At 34.1% G+C, this 26057-nt stretch overlaps 5 protein-coding genes across 5 annotated transcripts in view; all 5 read left to right on the top strand.

Moving 5' to 3' along the window:
* Nucleotides 1-284, top strand: part of LOC117124022 — a 3972-nt gene extending 3688 nt beyond the window's left edge. The window contains exon 4 of the mRNA XM_033270144.1: nucleotides 271-284. Coding sequence (XP_033126035.1) covers nucleotides 271-284 — 14 coding nt within the window. The remainder of the gene's footprint in view (nucleotides 1-270) is intronic.
* Nucleotides 285-610: 326 nt separating this feature from the next.
* LOC117124083 (hemicentin-1-like) lies at nucleotides 611-8806 on the top strand. Its single transcript, XM_033270223.1, has 9 exons — nucleotides 611-907; nucleotides 1164-1295; nucleotides 2898-3032; nucleotides 3254-3394; nucleotides 3784-3951; nucleotides 4657-4785; nucleotides 6655-6753; nucleotides 7205-7333; nucleotides 7817-8806. The coding sequence occupies exons 1-9, from the start codon at nucleotides 778-780 to the stop codon at nucleotides 7822-7824; spliced, it is 1071 nt and encodes a 356-aa protein (XP_033126114.1). The 5' UTR covers nucleotides 611-777; the 3' UTR covers nucleotides 7825-8806.
* On the top strand, nucleotides 8507-11451 carry LOC117124084. Its single transcript, XM_033270224.1, has 3 exons — nucleotides 8507-8643; nucleotides 10485-10624; nucleotides 11123-11451. The coding sequence occupies exons 1-3, from the start codon at nucleotides 8598-8600 to the stop codon at nucleotides 11333-11335; spliced, it is 399 nt and encodes a 132-aa protein (XP_033126115.1). The 5' UTR covers nucleotides 8507-8597; the 3' UTR covers nucleotides 11336-11451.
* A 3907-nt stretch (nucleotides 11452-15358) lies between these two features.
* Nucleotides 15359-19597, top strand: LOC117124023 (fibroblast growth factor receptor 2-like). Its single transcript, XM_033270145.1, has 7 exons — nucleotides 15359-15714; nucleotides 16002-16124; nucleotides 16972-17150; nucleotides 17622-17699; nucleotides 17813-18014; nucleotides 18707-18817; nucleotides 19356-19597. The coding sequence occupies exons 1-7, from the start codon at nucleotides 15591-15593 to the stop codon at nucleotides 19595-19597; spliced, it is 1059 nt and encodes a 352-aa protein (XP_033126036.1). The 5' UTR covers nucleotides 15359-15590.
* A 2303-nt stretch (nucleotides 19598-21900) lies between these two features.
* Nucleotides 21901-24791, top strand: LOC117124040 (diamine acetyltransferase 2-like). The gene is made up of 2 exons (XM_033270159.1): nucleotides 21901-22000; nucleotides 22203-24791. Exon 2 carries the CDS (start codon nucleotides 22956-22958, stop codon nucleotides 23466-23468), a length of 513 nt encoding a protein of 170 aa, XP_033126050.1. The 5' UTR covers nucleotides 21901-22000; nucleotides 22203-22955; the 3' UTR covers nucleotides 23469-24791.
* The last annotated feature ends 1266 nt before the right edge of the window (nucleotides 24792-26057 follow it).

Consider the following 26057-nt stretch of genomic DNA (forward strand, 5'->3'; position numbering starts at 1 on the left):
ATAACGTACCGGTACCGTATGGCACGGTACCCATCCGTAGTAACCCTAGCATGGCCATTTCCACCAAACACCTTTGGAAAGGGCACAACACAGATTCACCAGATCCTTAGTCATTTGTGGGCATTGGCGTGCCCTTCCTCCTTATTCAGAGAGACTCAAGCATCTTAATATTTCATCTTTGTATTCTAGCATTATGTTTTTGCATCTTATTGTTAAAGGGCTTTACATTTATCTTGATTGTTATCTGCCTGATATTTATGTTAACCATAGACATCCACAACTAATGCATAAAAGTACTCACCATATAGGCGCCTATTCACTTTAGCAAACTTTTCAATTCTCTTCCAGATAATAATATTATTAGATCCACCGCCACCCCACATCATTGTTGAGGAATCAAAGAATATCTCGATCAAAATACTGAAATTCTTTTATTTCTTAACGAAGCATAATTTTGTTCAATAGAAAAATTTGGTAGCGTCTTTAGCTGATTTAATTGTTTATAATTTGTTTAGTGCTTCATTATGTTTTGTGTGTGGATTTTGTCTAGAGAGTCACTTAAAAACTTTTGACAATCCTACAATGGGAGGTTTAGACTTTCTTGTTTGAAATATTTATTTTCATTCGAAAATAAAATTTGAATTTGTATTTGAGTTATCGAGGTATCAAGACGAAGATAACCTGATTGTGCGAGGCCGTGTTGACGCTATTCACAAGCCGAAAGATGCGCCATATGGGATTGGCGATGATGCAGAATACGGCGGAAAAACAGTAGAAATGCTTCTCTATCTGGAGGAAAAGTACGGCCGGGTGACCTCATTCACAAGCACCTACACAGCTAACACCTGGAACATTACCATCGACTTAGCAAAAGACGTCCTACAGACTGATATGGAGCATTCAACAGGTCAGTCCTCAGGGCCAGGCCAAAGCAATCGCATCGTTCTTTCCTTAACCTAAAAAGAAAGTATAATATTCAACACTGATGAATAAATAAAAAGAAACGTTTGTATTGAGATTGTCGTGTTTGAAAAGGAGATATTTCTTTCTTATCTATCCACAGTTAAATTAACTGCCAATAAAGATTCCATATTGTTTTGCAAACTAAATGATTTATTTTGGGTATACTTGTCGATTTCAAAACAGACATTATTCTGTTTCAGTTTTTTTTACTGAAAATGTGTTCCCATGGAAAACTAAACTAACAATAGTGGGACTGGAAAATGATGATGATTATGGAACTTACGCGTGTAGGGGCAAGGACTCTCAAAATGATGTGACCATATTACAAAAAGGTAATAATGCTTTTATTCTCTTTGACCCTCTCCCAGTCAAACTGCACAACTGAACCGAGAATAGCACCGGTGGTTACGCACGCATAGTTACCAACCGTCTCTCATCGTGCGGGACGGTTCCGCATTTCAAAGTGATTTTGAATGAAACAACTTTGCAGAAAACGTGTGTGATCAGAAATTTGTCACGTATTTAGCACAAGTCTATGCGTGATAACGAATTATCACGAATTCATAAGAAAATGTATTTAAAATTAGAAGAAATTGGTGATATTGAATTTTAAAAACTGTCATGCAATAGCTGGAGTCATTAGCGCTTTCGTTTTCGCGTTCGAGAATCAATTTTCCGAGAAAATTTCTCTTTCCCCATCAAAACAACCCAGCCAACCATGCACTTAGTAGAATCTAGTAGTCGCGTGCGGTCTTGTGCGTTCCATTATCACAACCAACCGTTGATTATGTGACTGGAGCCCGGGCCTCCAGGGTTCCGCCACTAACCAGAGGGGCCCTGGCGTCCCCACCCCATTCCCACTCAACTGGTGTAGTCACGCATTTCATATCTCTCAGGTTGGTAGCTATGTGCACGTTTACATTGTCACTTTGTAACATTAACAATATCCAAGGAGCGGGGCTTAGCGAAATATCTATTACATTATAAGATACCGGTATAACTTGTAAATGGTAAATAAGGAGGTGTGTGAAGAAAAAAGTTGCCCAGCTGAGGTTTAAGCTGTTTTAGCAGACACTAATCTACTGGACCGCTTGGGACTTTCGTTGAATCCGATTATTTGTCACCAACACAATAATAGTATTCGACGCACACACGTGAAATAGAGATAGATGTGATACTCCCTGTTCTTAAACATTTTAAACGACAAGGCGGGATCTCCGAAGAGTTACTTTTTGTATATAACAAATGTTACACGTAAATAAGAAGTATAAACACTTCTTTGAGAAAACTATATATAGCATCACACAATATTGATTGTCTTAACACCAATCGATTGTCACGACCTATAAACCTGTATACAAGATTATTGATTATGTCATCTGAATCTATGCTGTAGAAACTCATTTGAAAAAAATCGAAATTTGTTATCGCAACGTCCAAAGGTGACGTTACAATGTTATGTTTGGTTGATCAAGAAATAATAATTCATATTGACTAATGGTGGTAATGGTAATGAACTTTGTTCGTTTCTACAGTACATGCAACGATAGATATCGGCTAAATATATACACGATTCAAGATCAAGATTCAATATTCATATCATACATAATATACATATATTCGAGATTTGTTTCTTTGAACATTATAAAAAGCAAGACGACATTTTACTGATACAATAATAAATATATAATATAACAATATATACACATGGAATTAAACATGTAGAGTCCTACAGTACATAGGCCATGTGACGCGTATGTGTGTGTAGCTTGTATGTGTATGCACGAGTAAACCAGAAAGTAACCAAAATACAGTACACTATTTAAAAACATAATGAAACTTAGGATAACACTACAAACAAACAGGGTCTCACACCACCGTACCGTTTCACCAACTAAAATAACGTTTTTGTTTTTTTGTTGTGTTTATGGTAGAACCAATATCAATGGAAACACCACAGCGACAAAACCTTACTTTTCGTGAGAGTGGAACTATAAGATGTAAAGTTGCGGGGCGTCCAACACCGAAAGTCATGTGGACGGTTAACGAGAAGCCTATCAATGAATCATGTAATTTATAAAAAAAAAAGTCTTACTTTTATAAAATACAAACTATGAATTAGAAAAAATAAAAATAATAATAAAAAAACAATAAATTGAATATTTATAATTTAGAGAGGCCTATCATAAATCTCATTTGTTTTGTGTTTCTTATTTTGTATTTGTATTTTGTTATGGACATTGTCTGAAATTAAAAAAAATTGATAACTATTATTTTGTTATTTAAATAGCAAAGTATGTGATACTCGCTGATGGGTCTTTACGTGTCAATGACGTTGCCGGAAGCGACGCTGGTGAGTACATCTGCGAAGGTTTCCAGCGAGAAACAGGTGACAATCAGGCAAAATTAATCACGGTGACGATTATCTACGGTAAGTATTTTTTGCATTTTTTATCGATTGTTATCTGCAATACTAAAGTGTTTCGTGTCTTAATGTTCACAACTTACCCTTTTCAAGTATCATTTCAGTTGTTATTGTCAACCTTACTGCATTAACAGCTCAACATGTCGTTAAAAAATAACACAATCGACCAAGCAATTGGTCCAGCATAGGCTTTACACGGACATGATAACTTATCAATTTTTACTCGTGCAAGCCCTAACTAGTTTACAGCATTCACTAAACAGTTCCAGTTGTAAACAGCCTGTTATGCTTCAACGAAAGAACTTTTTTGTTCAGTTATTAATTTTGTTGAATAAATTTGTGTTCTTAAATATGTAAGTTACAAATCACTCGATGTATTTTCTATCGTATATCAGAGGTACCGACTGCTCCGTTAATTTGGGTACTTGATGAAGACATCAAATCTCGCAGCGCAATTATCCACATCAATTCTTCCAATTCTTTGGATGTGCTACCTGGATTTCACTACGTTTTGTATGTCAATGGCACCAATTTAACTGTGTCTGGAAGCACGTATAACGATGGTATAATTAGTTGGATTATAATACATATATTTTTTTTGCAATTTTAGGCTATATAGGTTAAGTATACCATTCAAGGTTCATACATTAAAAACTGCTTTCTTCTGAAAATAATGTTCTTTGCTTTTCTTCTATCGTAGGCAAAGTCGAATATTATGAAGGAAATCAATACGATAGAGGGCGTAATAATAATTTGGTTGAATACTCTTTGTACCTTCCATACTTTAGTAATTTGACCTTTTGACATGTTTGTTTTTAAAAAAAAAGTTTGAATATAATTGAACCGTTGATTTAAAATGAATGATTTTGGATGATTAATTGAAATGTAATCAAGAGGAAAATAAAGCAAAGACATGATAAATGAAACCTGTGAATAGTACTTATAGTATGTCCTGAACATCACTCTGGTTTAATTTAATAGTAACATGTAGTAAATAAACATTATTCCAGTCAGAAAACGTGTTGTTTTTTATACCTACTTAAATGGATGGAATCGTGGAAAAATAAAAATTAAGCCAATACGACTTTATTTTCCATCAAAATTCAATACAAATACATCATGATAATAAATGAGATATGATTTTGAAATGTGGCAACTTTAACACATTTTGAAATGTATTTTAGCTCAAGGATCATATGCTTTTCCTTTTTGTAGTGTAGATTGCTAACAAATTTACCTAATTAACTACTTTATACATGTTTATTCAGAAGTGTCTCTGAGTATCGACGTAACGCCACTGACGCCCTCTACAGATTATGACGTATATGGCGTGGCTGTTAGTGAGGGTGGAACTAGCGAATCCTCAAATCACATCAAATTTCAAACTAACGATGATGGTAAGTATTTTTCAACAATACGTTAGGGAGATTTAGATTTGTACGACGACGCGACGCTAGAACCGAATCACTCATGCGTGACCGTTCTACCTGTCGTCCTACGTTCTCTGCATACGTAGATTTAATCTACTCGACGAGGTAACCTTAACGTTCTCGCATGCGCAGATAACTTTTAGTGACGTCATTACGTTCTACGTCCTACCGTCGTCGTGCAATCGAAAGCTCCCTACTATAGGCCCTTCACAACAACGAGTCCTTAAAGACTGGGACCACTGAATTCCTTTCTGTGTTGGCGCTTTAAATGAATAGCAGAATTAAACAGAAAGACGATTTGTACTTAAAATATTATACTTTGAACAATTTGCATGCAATTTTGTTTTTCATTTTGTCGTGTACTGCCTCTAATTAAAATAATAGTGGGGTTATCTGTTGACCCATAATTGGGAATATACAGCATGAAAATTTAAGTTACTAAAACCGAGACGTGTACAGGTGTGTGTATCATATAGCTCTCGAGACATCTTATACATTATAACAATTTTTCGAAGATTATTGAAAAAATTCATCTAGATCCAATATCAATTATTGGGTTGATTTGTTCATTTTTGATGATCAAATTAATATTAAGGAAAAACGTAATCACACGACGTTTCGCTGATATTCTATCAGCATTTTCAAGTGAACTGAGGTGTTACAGCTTGGTCATAGTATAACCCCGCATGTGTTGCGAACGAAGTGCGCCATCAGTCGTCTTGCTGTTATAACGAATAGTAGTCTTCGGGAGTCCCCCTGCAATGGATGAGGTCGTCGTAAATAATTAAAGTTTTATGTCCCTGTGATTTTGAAGAGATTCATGAACCCGTCTCTCAAAGGTTTAATGCGACCTGAGTCGGTAACGGCAAGCCTGCTCATGACTGACGCCTGACGCTGCGCGTCTTAAACTACGGTGGTGGACCTTTCCAATTCGACACTATTTCCACCCCTCCTGTTATATTCATATTTTTAGAGTCCTTAGGAGATCGGGAGCTTTACCCACCAGAACCAGAACCATCAACTTTCTTTGACTAAGGTCGTTGCATCCCGATATGGTTTGTGCGAGAGGCATGGTCTGTTATGACTGATTCATGAATTGTGGTGGTACTCAAGGAACTGGTGTTCGAGTTGTGACACCTACTGTGTTATTTTTGGCATCTGTTCATGTAATCTGGTGTGGAAGGCTCTCCTGGTTTGGAAGGCTCTCCTGGTTTGGAAGGCTCTCCTGGTTTCTCCGATGTATATTTTGATAGAAAGAATATCAGCGAAACGTCGTATGATTACGTTTTTTCTTAATACTTTTTTAAAATATTAATTTGATCATCAAAAAGAACAAATCAACCCAAAAGGATATGGAATCTGTAGAATGGGGGGGGGGGGGGGGGGGGAGGAATTCAAATGTTGTTTTATTATCTTGTGAATTACTCCAAATTTGGAGTACGGAATGGAAAAAAGGAGTTTAATACAATTTATTTCTAGCAATTTTTAATTTAAGATATCTAATATTACCAAAATTATAAGAACTATTCTTTAGATATATTGGTAGTACCTGATTATTAAAAATTTTAAAGACAATGAGTTTTTTTTTATGCTGACGTCTAAATTGTCGTAGTGTGGTAAGTATTTAAAATGTTTAGTTTTTTATTTGTTAAATGAGAAATTTCGTTGTTTTGTTAAATTAGTAAATGAATTAACGATCGCTGTAATTATTATGTTCTTTGTTATAACAACTTATTATGTATTTCACATTCAGTGTATTCTGTTTTCAATGAAAGAAATGAATGTCTACTAAATTGAAGCGAAAACAAATATTGTCATTTATTTTTTTTACTATAGAAACTCAAAGACTAATCGTGAATACGTATTTCGGAATCATCATATGTAAACTAGATTTCTACTCTGTTACCTGGAAGAAAGATGGCTATTCATTACCAGGTAAAAAGTTAGCCTAATAATGCTACAAACATTGCAAAACCGCACTGCAAAGCAACGTATGGAGTTTAAACACTGGGTGGGACGTTTAAAAGCTTAAGGTGTTTTCCGGGCATGGTGGCATAGCAAATAATGTGCTTAGGGGATAGATGTGTTTAGCATTAAATTCACAGGTGCTTAACTTTCTAGTGAACAAAACACTTTAATAATGCTAACGCGTAAGAGCTTAAATGAACACTATGTATAGGCCTACTATGAGTACCGCTTAGCTTTTGAAGGTTATCACCAGCGAGGCACAAAATTACTTGGAGTGTCAACGTTAAGCATTCCGCACTGTTTTACATTTTCAAAATGTCAACTAACATGATTTTTTTTCCATTAGAAATTAGTCAACTAATTAAAAAAAAATTATTTCCACTATACACGTTTACTCTTTACATTTGATCTAATGTAGACTGGATTAGCGGTTATTTTTACTTCTACAAATACATCCTAATAGTCAATGTCGATTATTCTGATGCTGGAACGTACACATGCATTGGAAACAATTTAAGCTGTTCTATTAACGTTATTGTTGAAGAAGGTAAGTCATTGGGACAACATAGAAATTGTGTTTGACTTATGTTGATATTTTATATAATAGATCGGTGTTGATAAAAAAAATGATTCAATATTCAAGATTTTATATTGGCAGAAACGAGACAATATACAATAGTTCTCTGAGTTTTTAATCAAATCGCAGGAACCAATTCAAGATTTAAAATAATGTATTATGTAAAATACACATATACACAAAATGCAAATATATAAATGAGTCGTTTATTTGGATAATCTATACATGCCATGATAAGCTTTTTTTTTTTAACTTTCTCTGAGGCCTATATTTATCAAAAGGTTTTAGCATTAAATTAGAGATGTATAATACCATGTCCTAAGTGTATTTAAATATGGAATAATTAACTTCATAAAGTTTCTAAGTCATATATGCTGACATCTATTTTTTTTGTGTTAATATTTTAGCGAAAACTCTTAGAAATTAAATTGTTATTGTATATTTCATTTTAAGGTCAGTGAAAGTAAATTTCTCGGGAACAGACTGATTAATCGGACAGAAGTGATATTTCTACATTTGGAGTCATCCACAAGATATTGTTTACTAACCTGTAATCAACTAATAGCTGTCTTTCCAACGTTCCAGTATAATTCTATCAAGAACAGAAAAGCTGAAATAATTTAAAATTCATTTTATAGTTTAATTCTTTGTTTCAAAAGCTGTTGGTAGATTCTTGGAATATTATAATATTATGAAAAAAATATCTGCGTCAACCCGTTAGTGTTTTGTATTGCCACACGTCACTGTAATTATTTCTATTCATTTTTTGTATTAAAGTATACTGCCCTCTATCGACAAACATTTATTTAGTTTGACCGGAATTAACTATGAACTGTTGGGATTTTATGAATAATACTTTTTACATTTTCAATTTTTTAAGTTTTTAATTTTTTGAAACAATATTAATTATTTGGAATTGAACTTTATCAATATATATATTAATCGTTTTAATAGTATAGTTTTTGAACTTCTTGAAAATACTGTCAACAATTTAAAAAGTTATGACGTATTATCACTACTTCCGGCAAATTACATACATTAGTTGAAAAGCCCCGTTTGCGGAAATCTGCGAGTTAGAGTCATGAAGGCGTCAGACTGCATTTGAATAGCGCTTACTATGATCAACATAGAAACAACCGTTAAGTAGATGTGAGTTCTATATACATATTGCAAGTTCAACCCATTAGATGCGGCGGAAGTTTTGCCAAGTAGAAATAAAATAATCCCACCCATCATGGCGATAGGATTCTACTCATTGATTGGAATTTTATGCTTTCAAGGTAAGAATGATATAAATTCAGCCGGATATTTAAGGCATATGCCTACTAAAAATTCCATTCAACTAAAACGCATCAAAGTGTGATATAAGAATATGTTACATGAGATAGTGGTCCACATAATAAAAGCACGAGTACATTAAATTATTTTGCATCGTTATCTTAAGTTGGCATGGCTTGTGTAATGTTTTTTTTACTTAATATTCTATACAAACAGAAATAATGAAAATTACGATCTCTTCAGCACATTACAGTTACATGTAAAACCAAAGAGACATACGATTTATCCCAATGCTCTCTAGATAGACATACACCATCATTTGACCTATTATTATCATCATAATTATTACTATTATAATTATATTATTATTATTGCATTATTATTATTATTATTATTATTGTTATTATTATTGTTAGTGTTATTGTTAATGTCACTGTCATTGATTATGTTATTGTTGGGCATATTATCATCATTATCATTTTGAGTATAATGGTACTTAATATTCAGTAAAATAATTTAAAATAGACCTGACAAAAGGTAACAGTTTTTACTTTCCGTTAACATACTAAACAATTTCTTATATATTTTTTTTATAGTTTCGGCGAAAAAATATTAACAGTACTCATATAGTTTTTATATCATTACAATACTATATACATAAGCCTATTTCAAATTGGAGTGCATCCGGGGTACTGCCACAACTACATACAACTATATACACTTAGTATTACAGGACTTTTATGTAAATTGTGTACCATAATTCGCTTAGGATATGTGTGTGTTTGGTGAATCTGGTATAATACAATACAAAATTATGGTGCTTACAAATTGGTAAAAGCGGAGGTGTATTCCAGACACGTGTTTCCTGTCACTGCTAGATATGTCATTAGTCATAATAGAATACCAAATAAAAAAAATGGACCGTCTTAAAATCCAAAGAACAAGGCATCATCATATGCTATCTATTTAATACACGCATAAAAGAAAATACAAAATCAGAAATAAGGGAGGCCTATTTGAGGAGTTCAACTGCATTGAGTTACAGTGCGTGCCGTATCTGCTGTCATCATAGTCTGCCATTCCTGCCGCCGGGCACTAACTGCGCCCGAATGTCGTCGGCCGACGCGATCTTTTAGCGAACGCAACGCCACAATGCGCGCCCAACGGATCGTTTTTAATCACGACGCGATCCGTTCAGACTCCACCAAAAATAAGCGGACGGCGCGCCATCCGCTGATTGTTGTCTAATGCTCACAAGGAGCGAAGAGAGAAGACGGCCGCACGACGCAGGCCGTCATAGGCTTGACGGCCGTAATTGAAGCTTCAATCAAAAGGCCTGGTAATTATTTTTGCACTGGGGCCCATCATCACCTAGCTACGCCAATGCACACGTAGGGTTTATCTTTGTATTGTACTATGAATTATTTAAAAAGTTTCTTTTAAGAGAACCCGTCTTGTCGTTGAAATGCTTAAGAAAAGAGGGGGGGGGGGTGTCATACTGATCTCTGTTATTTGTGCATTGAGTATACTATTGCTGTTCAACTACGCATACATGAAAGAATGTGAACAATCAGTTGATTTCATTGGATTTGAATTTCAAACGAATTTTCAGTTGTCCATGTTGTTAAGGCCTGTATAGACTGTAGAAGGTCCCCGGGTCCGAATCCCGGCTGGGTCGACTTTTTCCCCACACGCAGTTTCATTTTCTGATAACGTTTAATATGCATATGCAGTAGGAGAAAGGATGTAGTGTTTTTGCGTGTAACGTTTATCAAAAATTACAATTATGTCCTCTATATCTTGGAGTGGGGTCACTAGTATGAATTGCTTTATTTCCAAACAGGCCTCCACTACACAATTTCACAGACTGTGGACGTTACACCGGATCAGAGAGTTGCCAAAGGCCAAAGAGTTAAAATCACATGTCGAATAACCAGCAGAAACATACCCTACGATGTCAGGTGGTCACTGGAAGACCAACTTGTGAGTTGCATTATTTAAAATAAAAGGTTTTATCTGTGTGCAACGCGTTTAATAAGACGTTGGTGTTTCTTGATATCAGGCAAATAACTTTATGAAATTTGTGTGTTGCATTATTATTTAAATAAAAGGTTGTATCTGTGTGTAACGCGTTTAATAAGACATTCGTGTTTCTTGATATTAGGCAAATAACTTTATGAAATTTAATTATTTCATGCAATTAGTATAGGTATACATAGAATATTGGAGAATCGAAATAAAACTTAATGTTACAAAAGAAAAAATATGTATCTGAGTACTCATTATCGTTATAATGAGGCATGCCATCCCAAATCCAGCGATAACAAAAGTACATTATTATGTACACATCAAGGTGCATATAATATGTAGGTGTATATAAATATGTGTGTATAAAAACAATGATTCTTTAAGTCAGTATTTTATATATATAGCGTTAAACAAACGTAATCATTGATATAACTATACTTATGCTTTAAATAGATTACAAATAACACGAAAATAACTTACAAGGAACGCAGTAGCCGTTATATAGTCTTAAACCCCGTTCGTGGGACTTGGGAATTGGTGATTCGTAGTGCTAGACTAGACGACAGTGGGGATTGGAAATGCACGATGATGTCATCAAAGCCTCCAATCTCTGACGTCATGATGTTGAGTGTGGATGGCCCCGGAGGTAATATTCTAAACTTATGAATGGCAACACCTTCTACATTATCTATCAGATACTTGCATAGCAATTGGTTTCTTATTTAAATGTACAACCAATGATAATTCTGTGATGACCTACCAAATGAAATTATAACAAAGTATTATAACTGTCTCTTATACACATCTAGATGTGTATAAGAGACAGCTGGAAGACCAACTTGTGAGTTGAATTATTTAAAATAAAAGGTTTTATCTGTGTGCAACGCGTTTAATAAGACGTTGGTGTTTCTTGATATCAGGCAAATAACTTTATGAAATTTGTGAGTTGCATTATTATTTAAATAAAAGGTTGTATCTGTGTGTAACGCGTTTAATAAGACATTCGTGTTTCTTGATATTAGGCAAATAACTTTATGAAATTTAATTATTTCATGCAATTAGTATAGGTATACATAGAATATTGGAGCTGTCTCTTATACACATCTAGATGTGTATAAGAGAAAGATCATTCTGATGACGATTTGTAACACCGTAAAGGCCTGTTTACACTATGACGATAAGGATCAACAATAAAAAGCTGCAATTTGTTCCTATAAAAAATAAAAGAAATAAGAGAAGTTTTCACACTAGCAGGATTCGATAACAATTTATCGTGTATACAAATAAAATCAAATTCTTTTTTTATGTCAATACCAAAATGAGGATATTTCTCTTGGACATGAGAGCTCCGATCCCTGGACAGACAGTATATTTCCAACTTTACACTTTTTACATATTTGTCTATCCTCTTTTTCTTTTTCCGACATTTAACACATTCTCATCTGAGTTTTCAAGAAAAAATACATTGATCCTGCCACCCTGTTAATCTCAATCGGCCGATGTCCAACAAGCTAACCACTACCCACCACCATTAATTGCATTCTTGTCGTGAGCCATGTTCTCTGGAGGATTATTTTTTCCGCCTAACCACCATTCGTAATGTCCTTTTCATTCAAAAGTGCCTCTTAAATTTAATAATTTTCCATAAGAACCCCTCGATTTTCATCTATTTCCATAAGCGCCCCCCCCCCAATTTCCACTCTGTTTTTATAAGCGTCCCGTTCAAATAAGCGCCCCGTTTGAATAAGCGCCCTTCAGAAAGTGCAAAAAATATTTTAAGCGCCCGGGCGCTTATTCGCGCGAGTACGGTACACGATAAATCGTTATCGAATCGTGTTAGTGTGAAAACTTCTATTAGGCCTATTTCTTTTATTTTTTATATGAACAATTGCTTTGTAGCTTTTTATCGTTTAAGGCAAACAGGCCTTAAGTTTGTAATATCATTATTATCCGCAGCTAAAATTATATTAAATAATTTTATTGTAATCTTAAAGACAATAGACCTAATTATAATAATAATAATAGGACAATTAATAATACTTATTACTCAACTATGTAAACATTATCAGATTTAAATAAAATGAAGACATTTATAATAATATAATACTACAGTACTAATAATATATCTATATTAAATATTATATATATTAAATATTATATATATATATATATATATCAGGGAACAGTGAAATTACTCCCTGATATATATTTAAACACACACACACACACATATTTGACGAAAAACTCACGGGAGCTGAAATGAGACATATTTTGGAATTATACTGTAATGTTTATATTAACATTAGCGGTAATAGTACCATTGTACTATGGCACGTACCAATTACTAATAATTATTTATTGTTTGAACATTATTCAGACGCCATTGTTCTTTGAATCTGCCATCTTCTCTTATTTATCAATGTTTAAGGAAACGGGTTATGAATCAACGATTGAAAATTGCAATCAAGTTGTTTAATTGGGTGGCTGTGATATCAGTTCTAATTAAGATCTGATTTTTCGGAAACGTAATTAAGAATACATTTAACCAATCTGTTTGAATGTTAACTGAGTAACAATGCACTGCAGATAGACAAATTGTTTCATTTTTTATTTTCTTGTTGCAAACATAAATCCAAATAAACAAACAAACAAATACATAAAATACGATAATTACAACTCCACTCCATTAGCCTCAAAATGAGACTAGTTTATAATTATAGAGCATCTTGTGTGTGGATTGCCACTTTGCTGAAGCAGAAGGCTTATTTATAATTCCAAGGCCTTGTGGTCACTTAATTATTACAATTACTATAAATATAGAAATGTATGAATTTACTAAACAGTTAATTCTTGACAGCATATGTTCTTGTTATTCTAGTGACTTCCTACTTTATTCTGGTACTTCCTTACTTACTAAATTATGGCTAATCATTTCATATAATTTTCGATAGATTGATTGAAGATAGGGGTCTTTTGTGATACAGTACAGTATAGGGGAAGCCGCGTGCATCCTGAATAGAGGATTTTTTTCCCTTTTTGATGTATCAGAGGTCTTTCATTACTTGGCTAGCTGTTTAGTTCCGATTTTCCCCAACTTTTATGTATCACTACACTTCTTTCTTCTCATAGAATTATTATTTCTATATTCAACAACAGTAGAACAGTTGAATTCCGGGGGCGGGGTTGTCCACTTATTTTAGTGTAAAACACTACAATGTTACAGTCAAGGACAGGGAAATAAACGTCACGTGACACCGGATCTAAACTATAAAATAATAATTAAAAAAATACTCGTGATGCAATAATTATATGACTGATGTTGTTTTTTTGGTGATTAAAACCTCTCATCATAATACCAACAGTAATATACTCAAATAAGAAAGTATAATACATACTCCAAGTATTGAAATACACGCCATCGTGTTGGGATTCAATATTTCGACATTAATTATGTCATCATCATGATTGATTCCTGATGATGACATAATTAATGTCGAAATATTGAATCCCAACACGATGGCGTGTATTTCAATACTTGGAGTATGTATTATACTTTCTTATCTGAGATTAATCAGTGGACCTTTCAGTAATATACTCAACTTGTCAAGAATGCTGATATATAAGTGCCTTTTCATAACATCAGATCAAAGATAATTAAAAACCGACGTCGTGTAAATTTAAAACGATTCTTATTATTTTGGATCCTAAATATCTAAAACACCTCAATTATAATACATAACAATTACAAATTATGGTTTATCCGGCTCACCTCGTTTGAGTATTTTATTTTTACGATTATCATGAAATCAATGTTACAGACCTTTTGGGTGTGTATGGTCACACAACAGGAAATAGGCTTATATATTTCTTGTTAATGTATGTATTTTGAAAATGTCCTTTACTTCACAAACCTTCAAAAACATCAACAGATAATCCGTCCGTCCTATGTGCGGTAGCTATAATGGTATATTTAGGTTTAATAAGCTTTTTGTTGTGATATGTTTTAGGAATAACCAATACAAATTAAATTAATAATATAGGCTTATATTATACGTGTACATGATGAAAAGAGGAGTTTCGTACTCGAAACGACCAAAGGCATTGCATATTATTATTGGAATTGGCTTTCAGCATTGAGTTGTAATTGAAGGCTGTGTCGTGGTATTCATTCTAATTAGTGCTTCCTTTTTGAGATCGTTACCGCCTACTCGTGCCAAGTTTTTCCAACTTAGGCTTCAAACACTCATAGTACACTAAATATTGATTGTGTGAAAGCTTATTCTGATGAAAACCTTTTTGCATGGTTTAGTCTTTAGTTTTTTTTTATATATGAATACAGTCGAGCGTTAACATGTGACTGATCATTTTATATTGTATGCATTATACTACGTTGAGCGACAGAATTTATATAAATATCATTTTAACGTATAGCCTAGTTAGTTCTGCTTTACTATTATACAGTAGGTTTTTATTCGTATACTATTCATGTATTAGCGATTGTTTTTGTTTTTGTTTGTTTGTTTGGTTTTTTTGGTTTTTTTTTAGTATTTTTTGAAAAGCAATATTTGAAATACTGGTTCTGCAAAAACAAACGACTACGGTACTTTAATAAACATATTATAATAATTGCAATAGTAATATTAACAATAATAAAGTTAATATTAACGAATTAATATTATTTTTAGTCAGACTCTAACTGTAGCTGCTGCTGCCTCTGCTGCTGCTGATGATGATGGTGATAATGATATAATGTTGATGATGATAATGATGTAATAATCGTCATTGTTAATTCTAACGTGTGTTCAACCAGCAGGTTGAGCTTAAATGTTTCGTGTTGAGCCCATTGAGCCTGATTTGCTATCATGTTGACTGTTCGACAGGTAGACCAAGTGAGCCGATACTGGAAGAGGTAGAAACAACAATGACAACTATAAAGCTGGTATTTAGGCCACCTAAAAATGATGGTGGCTTGAGAATAACGTACTACCGAGTTGAATACCGTATTGTCGACGAAGGGGAGGTGTTATATAGAAATATCCAGCCAGGTAAAGAGTTAAACTAACATCTAGATATATATATATATCACTCTGAAATTATACCTATAAATCATGATTTGTGATGATTTACTGACCGCTTGCTAGCTGGGGAACTCGTGTTGCCTGTATAAACCTATATTTAACAAACAGGAAGGGGAGTTTACAATCACGTCACAGATTATAGGAGAGCCCTACTATGTAAAGACAGTGTGAAAACTAAACAAACACATGATAATTTATGCACTCTATACAGTTTTTAGTTGTCATAACAGTTTACGATTTTCGGCCTCTTCTAGCCAAAGTTCTAAAATTGACAAACTTAGAGCCGAAGAAACCATATAGAGTACGGCTGGCTGCAGGTAACCCAGCTGGTCCGGGTAACTTTTCAATAGCACGAACTGCATTTACATCTAGTGGAGGTAAGCCCAATAAGTAGGTACCATGTGTACATTTGAATACTATTAATGCACCGTGTACCCTTTTGAAAATGCATTATAGAAGGTTTTAGTATTAACAGATTCCGATATGTATATTTTTTACTGGACATTAATTTTGTGTCATTGGCGTCATACGTTAGTCAATACCTAGCGATGGATCTAAAATGTAAACCAAAAACTTAAAAAAACAAAAAAAAACAACCTAATGTGTCACGTAAGACACGTGATCTAAATCCTGCTTACATGAAATCGCTACACGCTATAGACGACTCATATCGGCGACAGTGGGTTGTCGGTTGATTGCGTAGAGAATACGCGATGCAACGATTTGAGTGAAAACGCTGTAGCGAAAGTGTAGCAATTCTATGTAAACCACGCGCTTACCATATTATAGGTTCCACGGTGACTCAGAAAAAAATACGAGTATAAGTTTTCAATGAAATAATATGCAGCAAAAATAAAGGAAATGACCTAATACCACCAATTTAATTAGTGATTCAGCCAAGATAATTACTGATGCCATATGAAATAATACAGTATTGTTAATATTTCCTTTACGTGTAGCACTTGTTTTAATCTTGGGCTAATCTCCAAAAAAAATGTTCAAAGAGTATTTCCCTTTTTGACGCAATTGAAACTGGGATCTGAAGCGATATCTACGCTTTAGCGTAAACATAGACTTAAGAATGGCCATCAATTTCACTCTATTCTTCGCACCATCCCGCGCTATCTCTGAACTGTCTTTTTATTATATAAAATATTTCGGTACTAATGATACCGTGCCAACCCGTGTAATGTAATTAAGTAACCATTAGCCACTCCGTCGTAGGTTCTGTGTTGCCAACGTTTCCAGTGGTAACAATAAATCCAGCCGATAGCAAGGATCGAACCACACTTGCGCTGAAGATAGCTATTCCGATTGTCAGCTTGTTCATGGCAATGGCCTTTGGAGTTCTTTTAGTCCTCGCAATTATTGCAATACGAAAGAGAAAATGGCGTGTTCTTGAGGTAAGAGTTTGCCCTTTGGCGTCTAATGCCAAAATCTAAACTAAATTTTATAATATACGTTAATGTATCCATAATTTCAACATCAAAATAAAAAAAAAACAGATGTTAGACTAATTGTGATTAGACTAATTGAGATGATAACTGATAGACCTTAGTCTATTGATTGATTGATTGATTGATTGATTGATTGATTCGATTGATTGATTCGATACTCGACATCACATAAATAATAAGAAATGATTTGTGAATAAAAATAATGAGCATCAGGAAGCCTATTAGTCCAGACCATTTCCAATAAACGATGAGGTAAAAGACAAGTTTTATGAAACGATAAGTTAAATGTGAATATAATGGTTCGTATGTCATTCTACTTATATTCAATATACTTTCATCTTCTTATTATTATTATTATAATCATCAAAGGTGAACCTTTTGATTTGATTAGTCAAATATTTTGGGGTTTTTTTTCAGGAAGAACAACTATATAGATTCCATACAGGCAGTTCAAGTGTTGAAAGTATTCCATCTCTTCTGAAAACTATTAGCAGAGTAAGAAAAAATATTTGTTCCATAAATATAATTCAAATGCAATAACAAGATTGTTTTAGTATATAATTAATAATATTTCTATTACTCTATAATAAATTATACATTTCCAACAGGCCTACGTAGACGTTAACATTCCTTCGATGCAGTTTAAGAATTTGACATGTGGTAAAAGAAGAAATTTTGAGTTTTCAAGGGATAAACTAAAACTAGGTAGAACGATTGGCCACGGCTCATTCGGCAAAGTAGTAAAAGCTGAAGCGAAAGACTTAATTCGACCGGGTTACGTCACAACAGTAGCCGTCAAGATGTTAAAAGGTAGTTGTGCGCATGAGTATTACCGTACATTTAGAGCTTTCTGTTGTAGCTTGCATTTAACTATTAATTATAAGTAGACCTATTTGTTAAATATTCCGAAAAAAATATTGTCTTATTTATGGCGTCTCTAAATAGGAATCATTTTATTAGTACTGTAAAAAACTTTCCTGGTTGAAGATCTATCAAATGACGATAAACAACAAGTTGAAAATAATTTTACGTTAGATGATTATTTCTGAAAATAATATATTTCGGTCCAAATATTTGATATTTATTTTTAGGACTAAAACAATGGAAATTCATAAACTGTTATGCATACACTATACTGTAGGAGCGGTTGGCGCACCGGTTGTGGCTTGGATTCTCAACCTTGAGGTCGGGGGTTCGAAACTCTGGCTGTGCAAATCGCTTGTGTCCTTGGGCAAGGCACTTGCTTCTCTCCACTCAGGAGTACAAGTGGGTACCTGGTAGGTTCCAACACAACCTGCGCTGATTACTAGCTGCAATTTATGGAATGATAATATAATTTCATTTAATAATTTAATTTGGTGTTTCAATGTGTTCCATATGTGTTTGATCCAATGACCGGGGTAGTAATGTGAAGCGCCTTATAGGCCTTGTAAAGGCATGAAGCGCTATATAAGAACGACATATTATATATTATTATATTATACAATTATATTTTTAATCAGAAAATTCTACAGAAGTGGACAGACAGGACTTGTTGAAGGAACTGAGGGTTATGAAGTTGCTTGAAGTTCATCCGAATATTGTCGTACTATTGGGATGTTGCACAGAAAAGGGTATGTCTGGCCCTGGAAACAATCATTTAAAAGCGCATGCATGCAAGTTGCTTTTAGCTAGCTGTGCGCCACGCAAAAATGCACAAATACAGAAAACTGAACTAAGCCTAATAAGGCTAAGTCTACCACGGATTAATCAACTTTTAGAATTAATAAAGAGGACGAATAATCTGGAATTGGTTATAATAGGGTCACTGTCAAACACAAGTTATATATTATTGAAACATTGCTGTGTGGATTTTTTTTTTCAAGTATATTCATTGTGTTTGTGCGGATATTGGCCATAGATGGCACGTACGGCAATAAAATAAATTAAACTGAATTGAATTGTTATATTAAAACACTATTAAAGCATCCATTTATTTATTTAATATTCTGAATGTTTCTATCTTAATAAAAGTAGTATGTAAAGCAAGTAAAACAAAGCACCTGTTACTAGTACTTCAGCACTAGTTGGAATATTTATTAAAACACAAGACTGTGCGCACACAACAGAACGTTTCAATTAAAGAAAAAAAGTTTACTATTATATCTTTAGAACCACTTTACGTTATAATGGACTACTTACCAAACGGGAATTTACTAGGTCATCTGCGAGCAAGTCGACAAAAGAATGAGGGGTCAAATCGTACTAGCATGAAGACTTATCTGAGTCCAACAGACCTGTTGCGCTACGCGTACGAGGTTGCTAACGGCATGGCATACCTCGCCTCAATGAAAGTAAGTATACATTTATATCTTGAAATACAGGCCTACTACGATACTGTAAAAAGTAGTTGAGTTGGTGTTTAGAGGAGAAACACTCTTTGTGCATTATGAGGTTTAAGTTATGTGAGGGCGCTATTCAATTACGCGACCACTTTAACTTAAGTACCTCATAGTCGCAATGACGGAACAGATCTGATCAAACGATAGATCCTGCAGTAGAGAGATTTTACGTTTTCCATTCGTAAAGAGAATAATATCCTGGATGACTAAGATATAAATTTTTCCCTACGTGGTCGAGTGAGATGTTTTTTATGCTACAAACGGTCGTCACTTTTTAAAACTGGAACGTTTATAAATGGAACAAATTATTTTTTTATTTTATCTCATTTTATAGGTTTTTAGAATTATTTTGTCCTTTTTAAAATTTTATTGTTCTTATAAATACATTTGGCATTCCAGACCACATTTATGACCTGATTTTTGGTGATCTCAGGATCTAGTCTCCACTTTTATTAAAGGGTTAGATTTGTGTTAAAAGTAAAAAAATTCTTATTTGGTTCTTGGAAAAGTGGTCTCGAATATTAGATGGGTCTCGGGATTACAGTGGTCTCGAAATGGAGGGTGCACTGTATAGGCCTACATATCGCTTAACCAAACGGGGAGTCTATAAAACGAAGATCGAAGACCCCAGAAGACCCCTCTTTTCTCTTTTATTTTGATGATAATACACTAGGCTGTCACTAATCAAAATTACGAATTTTTTTGGGCGTCAATTTTCGAGGGTCTTCGTTTTATAGATACCCTATATGGGTGTCTACAAAACGAAGACCGAATACCCGAAAAACGAAGACCTCCAATTATTTCTCAATTATCTTATTAAAAGTATTTCAAAATCATCATAAAACAGTTGCCAAGTACCAATTTCTTTATTTCATCGGAATAAAATGAGGAATATCAAGAAATACTTAAGGGTCTTCGTTTTATAGACACCCTATATGGGTATCTACAAAACGAAGACCGAAGACCCACATTTTTTTCTCTTTTTTAAAATGATACTAACCAGGCTGTCACAAATCATAATTACGAGATTATTTTCATCACGATTGAGAGAAAAAAAATATGGGTCTTCGTTTTTTGGGTCTTCGGTCTTCGTTTTGTAGACACCCATTTATTATAGGGTGTTTATAAAACGAAAACCCTTAATTATCTCATCCATCCCATGTTGGTGTCACTACCAAATGACCGATGCTGCACATATGCGTCACTATGCAATATCCCTACTGTGTATTTTAACATGAAACCAGTTTATGAATGAAATATTCAAGGTTTTTGTATGCCTCCCCTTCCCCCACCCCCACCCAAAAAAAAAATACGCGTACCGCAAGGCAAAGCCTTACTTTCGTTTAGAGAGTAGCAGCGCCAAGACAGCTGCCTATTTTGAACTGGAATAAGAGTAATTAATTAAATTGACTCAGATTCTGGCAATAATGTGCTGAAATGACGAATACTATACATAGAATGAAGTGATTTAAAAATATTATTTTCATCACGATTGAGAGAAAAAAAAAATGTGGGTCTTCGTTTTTTGGGTCTTGGGTTTCGTTTTGTAGACACCCATATATATAGGGTGTCTATAATACGAAGACCCTTAAGTACTTCTTGATATTCCTCATTTTTTCCGATGAAATAATGAAATAGGTACTTCGCAACTGCCTTGTGATGATTTTGAAATACTTTCAATAAGATAAGTGAGAAATAATTGGAGGTCTTCGTTTTCGGGTCTTCGGTTCAGGCCTGCTTGTGTCTTCATTTTGTAGACACCCATATAGAGTGTCTATAAAACAAAGACCCTTGAAAATTGACGCCCAAAAAAAATCGTAATTTTGATATTGTGACAGCCTGGTGTATTATTATCAAAATAAAAGAGAAAAAATAGGGGTCTTCGTTTTTTGGTCTTCGGTCTTCGTTTTATAGACACCCTAACCAAACGGGCTTGAATATACAAATGCCGACAGGGCACGAATAAAAATCAGAACACAACTTTTCTTATAGTTGTCACGTGATGTTAATTTCATTGCAGTGTATACATCAATTAGAAAAAAATAATAATTTGTCTATCCAAATAACGTTATTTTTACAATCCATTGTGGCCTAAAAGCACATTTTGGACCACACTAAGCCAAAGCTCTCCATCGTGACCCATACAAGGGAGTTTTTATTCCGGGCCGTCGACCGAGGACCTTCGTCGGCCCTTCGGCGCCACCGCTGATTGTCTGATTAAAATGATCATATGATAACGCCGCAACGGCTTTGACATCTCTCTTGTGAAATTACTTTGATACAGTACTTTATAATATTTTTTTTATTCTTCTTAGATATCAAATAATGTTAGAATGTTGGAATGCAACTCCCGAATTTCGTCCAAGTTTTTCAGAGCTGAAACGCAAATTAGAAATAATGCTATCTGAATGTAGGGTAAGTGATATATAGGCCTAAATATTTTTTGTATTATCTAGTTGTACGATATACAATTGACAACGTTTATGCACAAAATTATCATCAACATCATCATCATTATTATACTTAAAGTTTCGTTTCCGGCTTTTAGTTTTCTTAGTCTATCAATCCGTAAACACTATTTCATTCTTTTGATTTTTTTTTTTTTTTTGCATTTTAGGAATACATTGTATTGGACGAGCTTGAGGAACTGGTTTACGACTACGCATATAACGGTACTAACGACATCACCAAAGAAATATTTCCAGAAGTTGTTGAATCTGAGGGGCCAAATCGCAATGTTAGCAGGAGTACCCGAGCTGGACGAACTTTATCCGGGAAGATGCAAACGCCATTCGACTTCCCCTTGTGATAATATATGTAAATACTAGTGAAGTGTGGACATTTGTTCGTATTTATTTATTGTAGATTTGGTCAGCCACGAATGCCTAACCCATGGCTCGGATTTCATTAGGCCCTCCTCGATTGGCCTTTTCTGGGGAACACCCGTTATATTTTACGCTCAGTCAACACAGCAAAAATCTACACATCCTCGTAAACAATATGTATAAATGTGTGCCAGGCATAACCAACACCTAAATTGTGATTGAGAGTGCCAGCCCTTTTTTAATTTCTAAATTTAAGTTAATATTTTTACTGAACACGTTGCAGTTATGCTAATTCTTAATACAATATTAACCCCATGGTATGCAATATTGAGCAATATGTTACTTGAACGTGTACTTAAAAAAAAAATGGTACTATCGAGTATAAATCCTCATCAGTTATAACTGAGAAGGAACAGGCTTATGAGTAATTACGCTTTGTTAAAATGTAGTATTTATTTATTTATTAATTAGCGAGAATCACCTAATCCTGAACATCTGTCAACAACTCATTCACCGACGAGTCATCAAGCAGGACAAACGGAATCATGGAGAACGTTTGTTTCAGCATAAGAGATGCAAAGCCAGATGATTGTCCTATATTAATGAAAATGATTACTGAACTAACAGTCTTTGAAGGTACAGAGAAGGAACTAGAAAACACAACGGAACGACTTCAGAAGGATATATTTGAGCCAGAAAAAATGGCATCGTGTCTCGTTGCAACGTATAAACGACCAGAAAATGACAAAAGTGAGGTGATTGGTTACTGCTTATTCTACTACGGTTACAGCATCATGAAGGGCAAACTGGTCTACATGGTCAACCTTTATATCACGGAGGAGTTTAGAGGAAGAGGATACGGGCGATCTTTGATGAAGAAAGTTGCCCAGGATGCTGTAGGAAAGGGCTGCCAGAGAATGCAGTGGACAGTGCTAGGTTGGAATCAGCCGGCCATTAAACTCTACCAGTCTATTAATTCTATAGATTTAACAGCTACTAGGAATTGTCATGTACATACATTATACAAAGAACAATTGGTGCAGTTTGCTAATTCGTGAATTAAAAATTGGTATCACAGCTAGGAGCATGTAATGCAGACGTAATGATGCTCCCAATCGAGACGTCAAAGTTTTGAATTTGGGATGGCCACTTTTTTGCTACTTTGGCAAGGCACTCGGTTGCATTGCTTCTCTCTATCCAAGAGTTAAGAGAACCCTACATAGTTGGATTGCTTGCTACTGCGCTGAATAACGGTTGTAACTAATTATGTGCCGGGTGTATTACGTACGGTACTATTTAATTATATTTGCAATAGACCTAGCATTGACAAAATATGAAATAATCACTAGTAACTTACTTCATAATTACATTACTTTAATCATTTAGCTATTAATATTTTAAATGTAATAATTTAATAGCTGACAATATAAGTATTGTATTTAATGAAATGTTAACTCGCGACTTGTGGGAAAACGTCGGATGTAGGAAAACGTCAACTATTATTTACAATAGGCCTATAGGCCTATTAATGATACTGAAGTAATTAAATTGCATGCCTAGTCATGCTTCGATTTTAAGTAACACGTATCATTTAGGCCTATGCAATTTGTAATTAATTCTTTTGAATACTGTTTTAATAGTGAAACAATTAAATGCAATGATGTACATATGCAAAAACAATATCATATTAGCGCAACATAGCTTTAAAAACATAGCATATTACCATACTATAATTTCGTTTTATATTTTTTTTTTATTGTGATCTGTTACCATTTAACAAAACCTTTTTAATGAATAAAAGGCCAAGTATTATCAAAAAATAAATATAAATAATCGCTAGAAACTAATCTATGGTAAAATGTAATATGATTCAAGTGTTAAATGAGGACATCTTATAAAGAACACAATTTCTGTATGCTAATAGAGGCCGTAGAGTATATTGACCCTAACGGCCGCCCATACAAAAAAGATAATACAGTACCATACCCAATCAGCTGAGTGTTTCTACAACTCCTCATCGGAGCTACTCCATGCCCCACTAAACGTCTTATTGTGATCAAATATGTATCAAGATATAGAATGACTCTTTCTGCTCAAAAACAATTAATAATCTACAAGAGCTCGGTTTATTAGTATTTATGGCTTTAAAGAAATTATTTTCTTTTAAACGTAGGCCTACATGATTTTCCAATCTACTTGTGCCTAATATGGTATAGTTAGGCCTATATGTAAAACTATTACCATTGGTGATAGAGTATAGCCTACGTGTTGCTTCCATTATAATGTTGTTTAAAGACGTGGGGCCATATTCTTTATAATAAACATGGCTCACCATGACATTACTGACTCCTTATTAATTCATTAAATTGCACTGTCATCTACCACATGGCGCTTGTATTACTTTATTTCCTGTCGTGCTTTATTTTAAAGGGATTACCCTTACAATTTACGACATTTACTGGCGCAACTGATAGGCCTATATCAACTACAGCCCATTACACTGTACTTTCTGTTGTTAATATTGCTTCGATGAAAGTTTAGTTTTAGTTGTAATGTTAGCCAGCTACACATACGCGGATTCAGTAGGGGACGGGCGTGTGAGCCCCACCCGTTTTACCATTTCAATGCATGTTACCAACCGTCTCGCATCGTGCGGGACGAGTCTGCATTTCAAAGTGGTTTTGATTGAAAAAAATTATTTTGCAGAAACAAATGCGTGATCATAAATTTGTCACGCATTTAGCACAAGTCTATGCGTAGACATCTCGACCAAAACAACCCAGCCAACCAATGAAAATATTATGTATTGAAATAAGTGCTACTCTGAAAATATCCCATGCCGTTTGAAATATTCTGGATCCACCCCTGCTTTATACATGTTGCTGCCCTCATCGACTATACTCTCAACTTTTTGCTAAGATGCTCAGCAAGACATATAGATATTTAGTCTATACAATTACAATAGAACATTTACATGCGGTTAACTTTTTTAATACGTTTTACTTTATTAGGGCTACATGTCGTAATGCAACCGTGTCTGTTGAATAATATAGGTCTGCTATATCTTAATCAACAATAAATATAATCGTATACCGTACTATACACTATGTTGGGAATATTTACACGAACAATAATGCATACAAAACAGAACGGAATAGGCAGCCCTGTGGTGGACGACGAGAGTTGCTGGTATCGGTTCACCGGGTAGCACAGACACGAAGGGACCCTTATTATTATTATTATTATTATTATTATTATTATTATTATTATTGTTATTGTTATTGTTATTGTTATTGTTATTGTTATTGTTATTATTATTATTATTATTATTATTGTTATTGTTATTGTTATTATTATTATTATTATTATTATTATTATTATTATTATTATTATTATTATTATTATTATTATTACTATTACTATTACTATTACTATTATTATTATTATTATTATTATTATTATTATTATAGTCCTATTTTATATTATGAGACCGTAAAATTAATTAAATAAGCGTTTGAAAGCCCTAAATTGTCATATTTTTTCCTGGCCTTCGTCCCTGGACCACTTCCAAAACATTATGAACAACGCTCGACCACGCCCACTTTCTCTCGTCGTTTTGACATCATCTCCTCTCCCCCACCCCCTTT

The sequence above is a fragment of the Anneissia japonica genome, unplaced genomic scaffold (assembly GCF_011630105.1).
Source record: "Anneissia japonica isolate Jap-2015-1 unplaced genomic scaffold, ASM1163010v1 scaffold522_len1101056_cov227, whole genome shotgun sequence".
In the NCBI taxonomy this organism is placed as follows: domain Eukaryota; kingdom Metazoa; phylum Echinodermata; class Crinoidea; order Comatulida; family Comatulidae; genus Anneissia; species Anneissia japonica.

What these genes read in the sequence shown, in the direction of transcription:
- LOC117124040 (XM_033270159.1), top strand. Translation starts at nt 22,956, where the DNA reads ATGGAGAACGTTTGTTTCAGCATAAGAGATGCAAAGCCAGATGATTGT.
- LOC117124084 (XM_033270224.1), top strand. Translation starts at nt 8,598, where the DNA reads ATGGCGATAGGATTCTACTCATTGATTGGAATTTTATGCTTTCAAG. An exon ending in TGGAATTTTATGCTTTCAAG is followed by an intron (nt 8,644 to 10,484) that starts GTAAGAATGATA and finishes ATTTCCAAACAG; the next exon opens with GCCTCCACTACACAATTTCA. An exon ending in GGTCACTGGAAGACCAACTT is followed by an intron (nt 10,625 to 11,122) that starts GTGAGTTGCATT and finishes TGCTTTAAATAG; the next exon opens with ATTACAAATAACACGAAAAT.
- LOC117124083 (XM_033270223.1), top strand. Translation starts at nt 778, where the DNA reads ATGCTTCTCTATCTGGAGGAAAAGTACGGCCGGGTGACCTCATTCACA. An exon ending in CACGGTGACGATTATCTACG is followed by an intron (nt 3,395 to 3,783) that starts GTAAGTATTTTT and finishes ATCGTATATCAG; the next exon opens with AGGTACCGACTGCTCCGTTA. An exon ending in ATTTCAAACTAACGATGATG is followed by an intron (nt 4,786 to 6,654) that starts GTAAGTATTTTT and finishes TTTTTACTATAG; the next exon opens with AAACTCAAAGACTAATCGTG.
- LOC117124023 (XM_033270145.1), top strand. Translation starts at nt 15,591, where the DNA reads ATGACAACTATAAAGCTGGTATTTAGGCCACCTAAAAATGATGGTGGC. An exon ending in TGCATTTACATCTAGTGGAG is followed by an intron (nt 16,125 to 16,971) that starts GTAAGCCCAATA and finishes ACTCCGTCGTAG; the next exon opens with GTTCTGTGTTGCCAACGTTT. An exon ending in GGGATGTTGCACAGAAAAGG is followed by an intron (nt 18,818 to 19,355) that starts GTATGTCTGGCC and finishes TTATATCTTTAG; the next exon opens with AACCACTTTACGTTATAATG.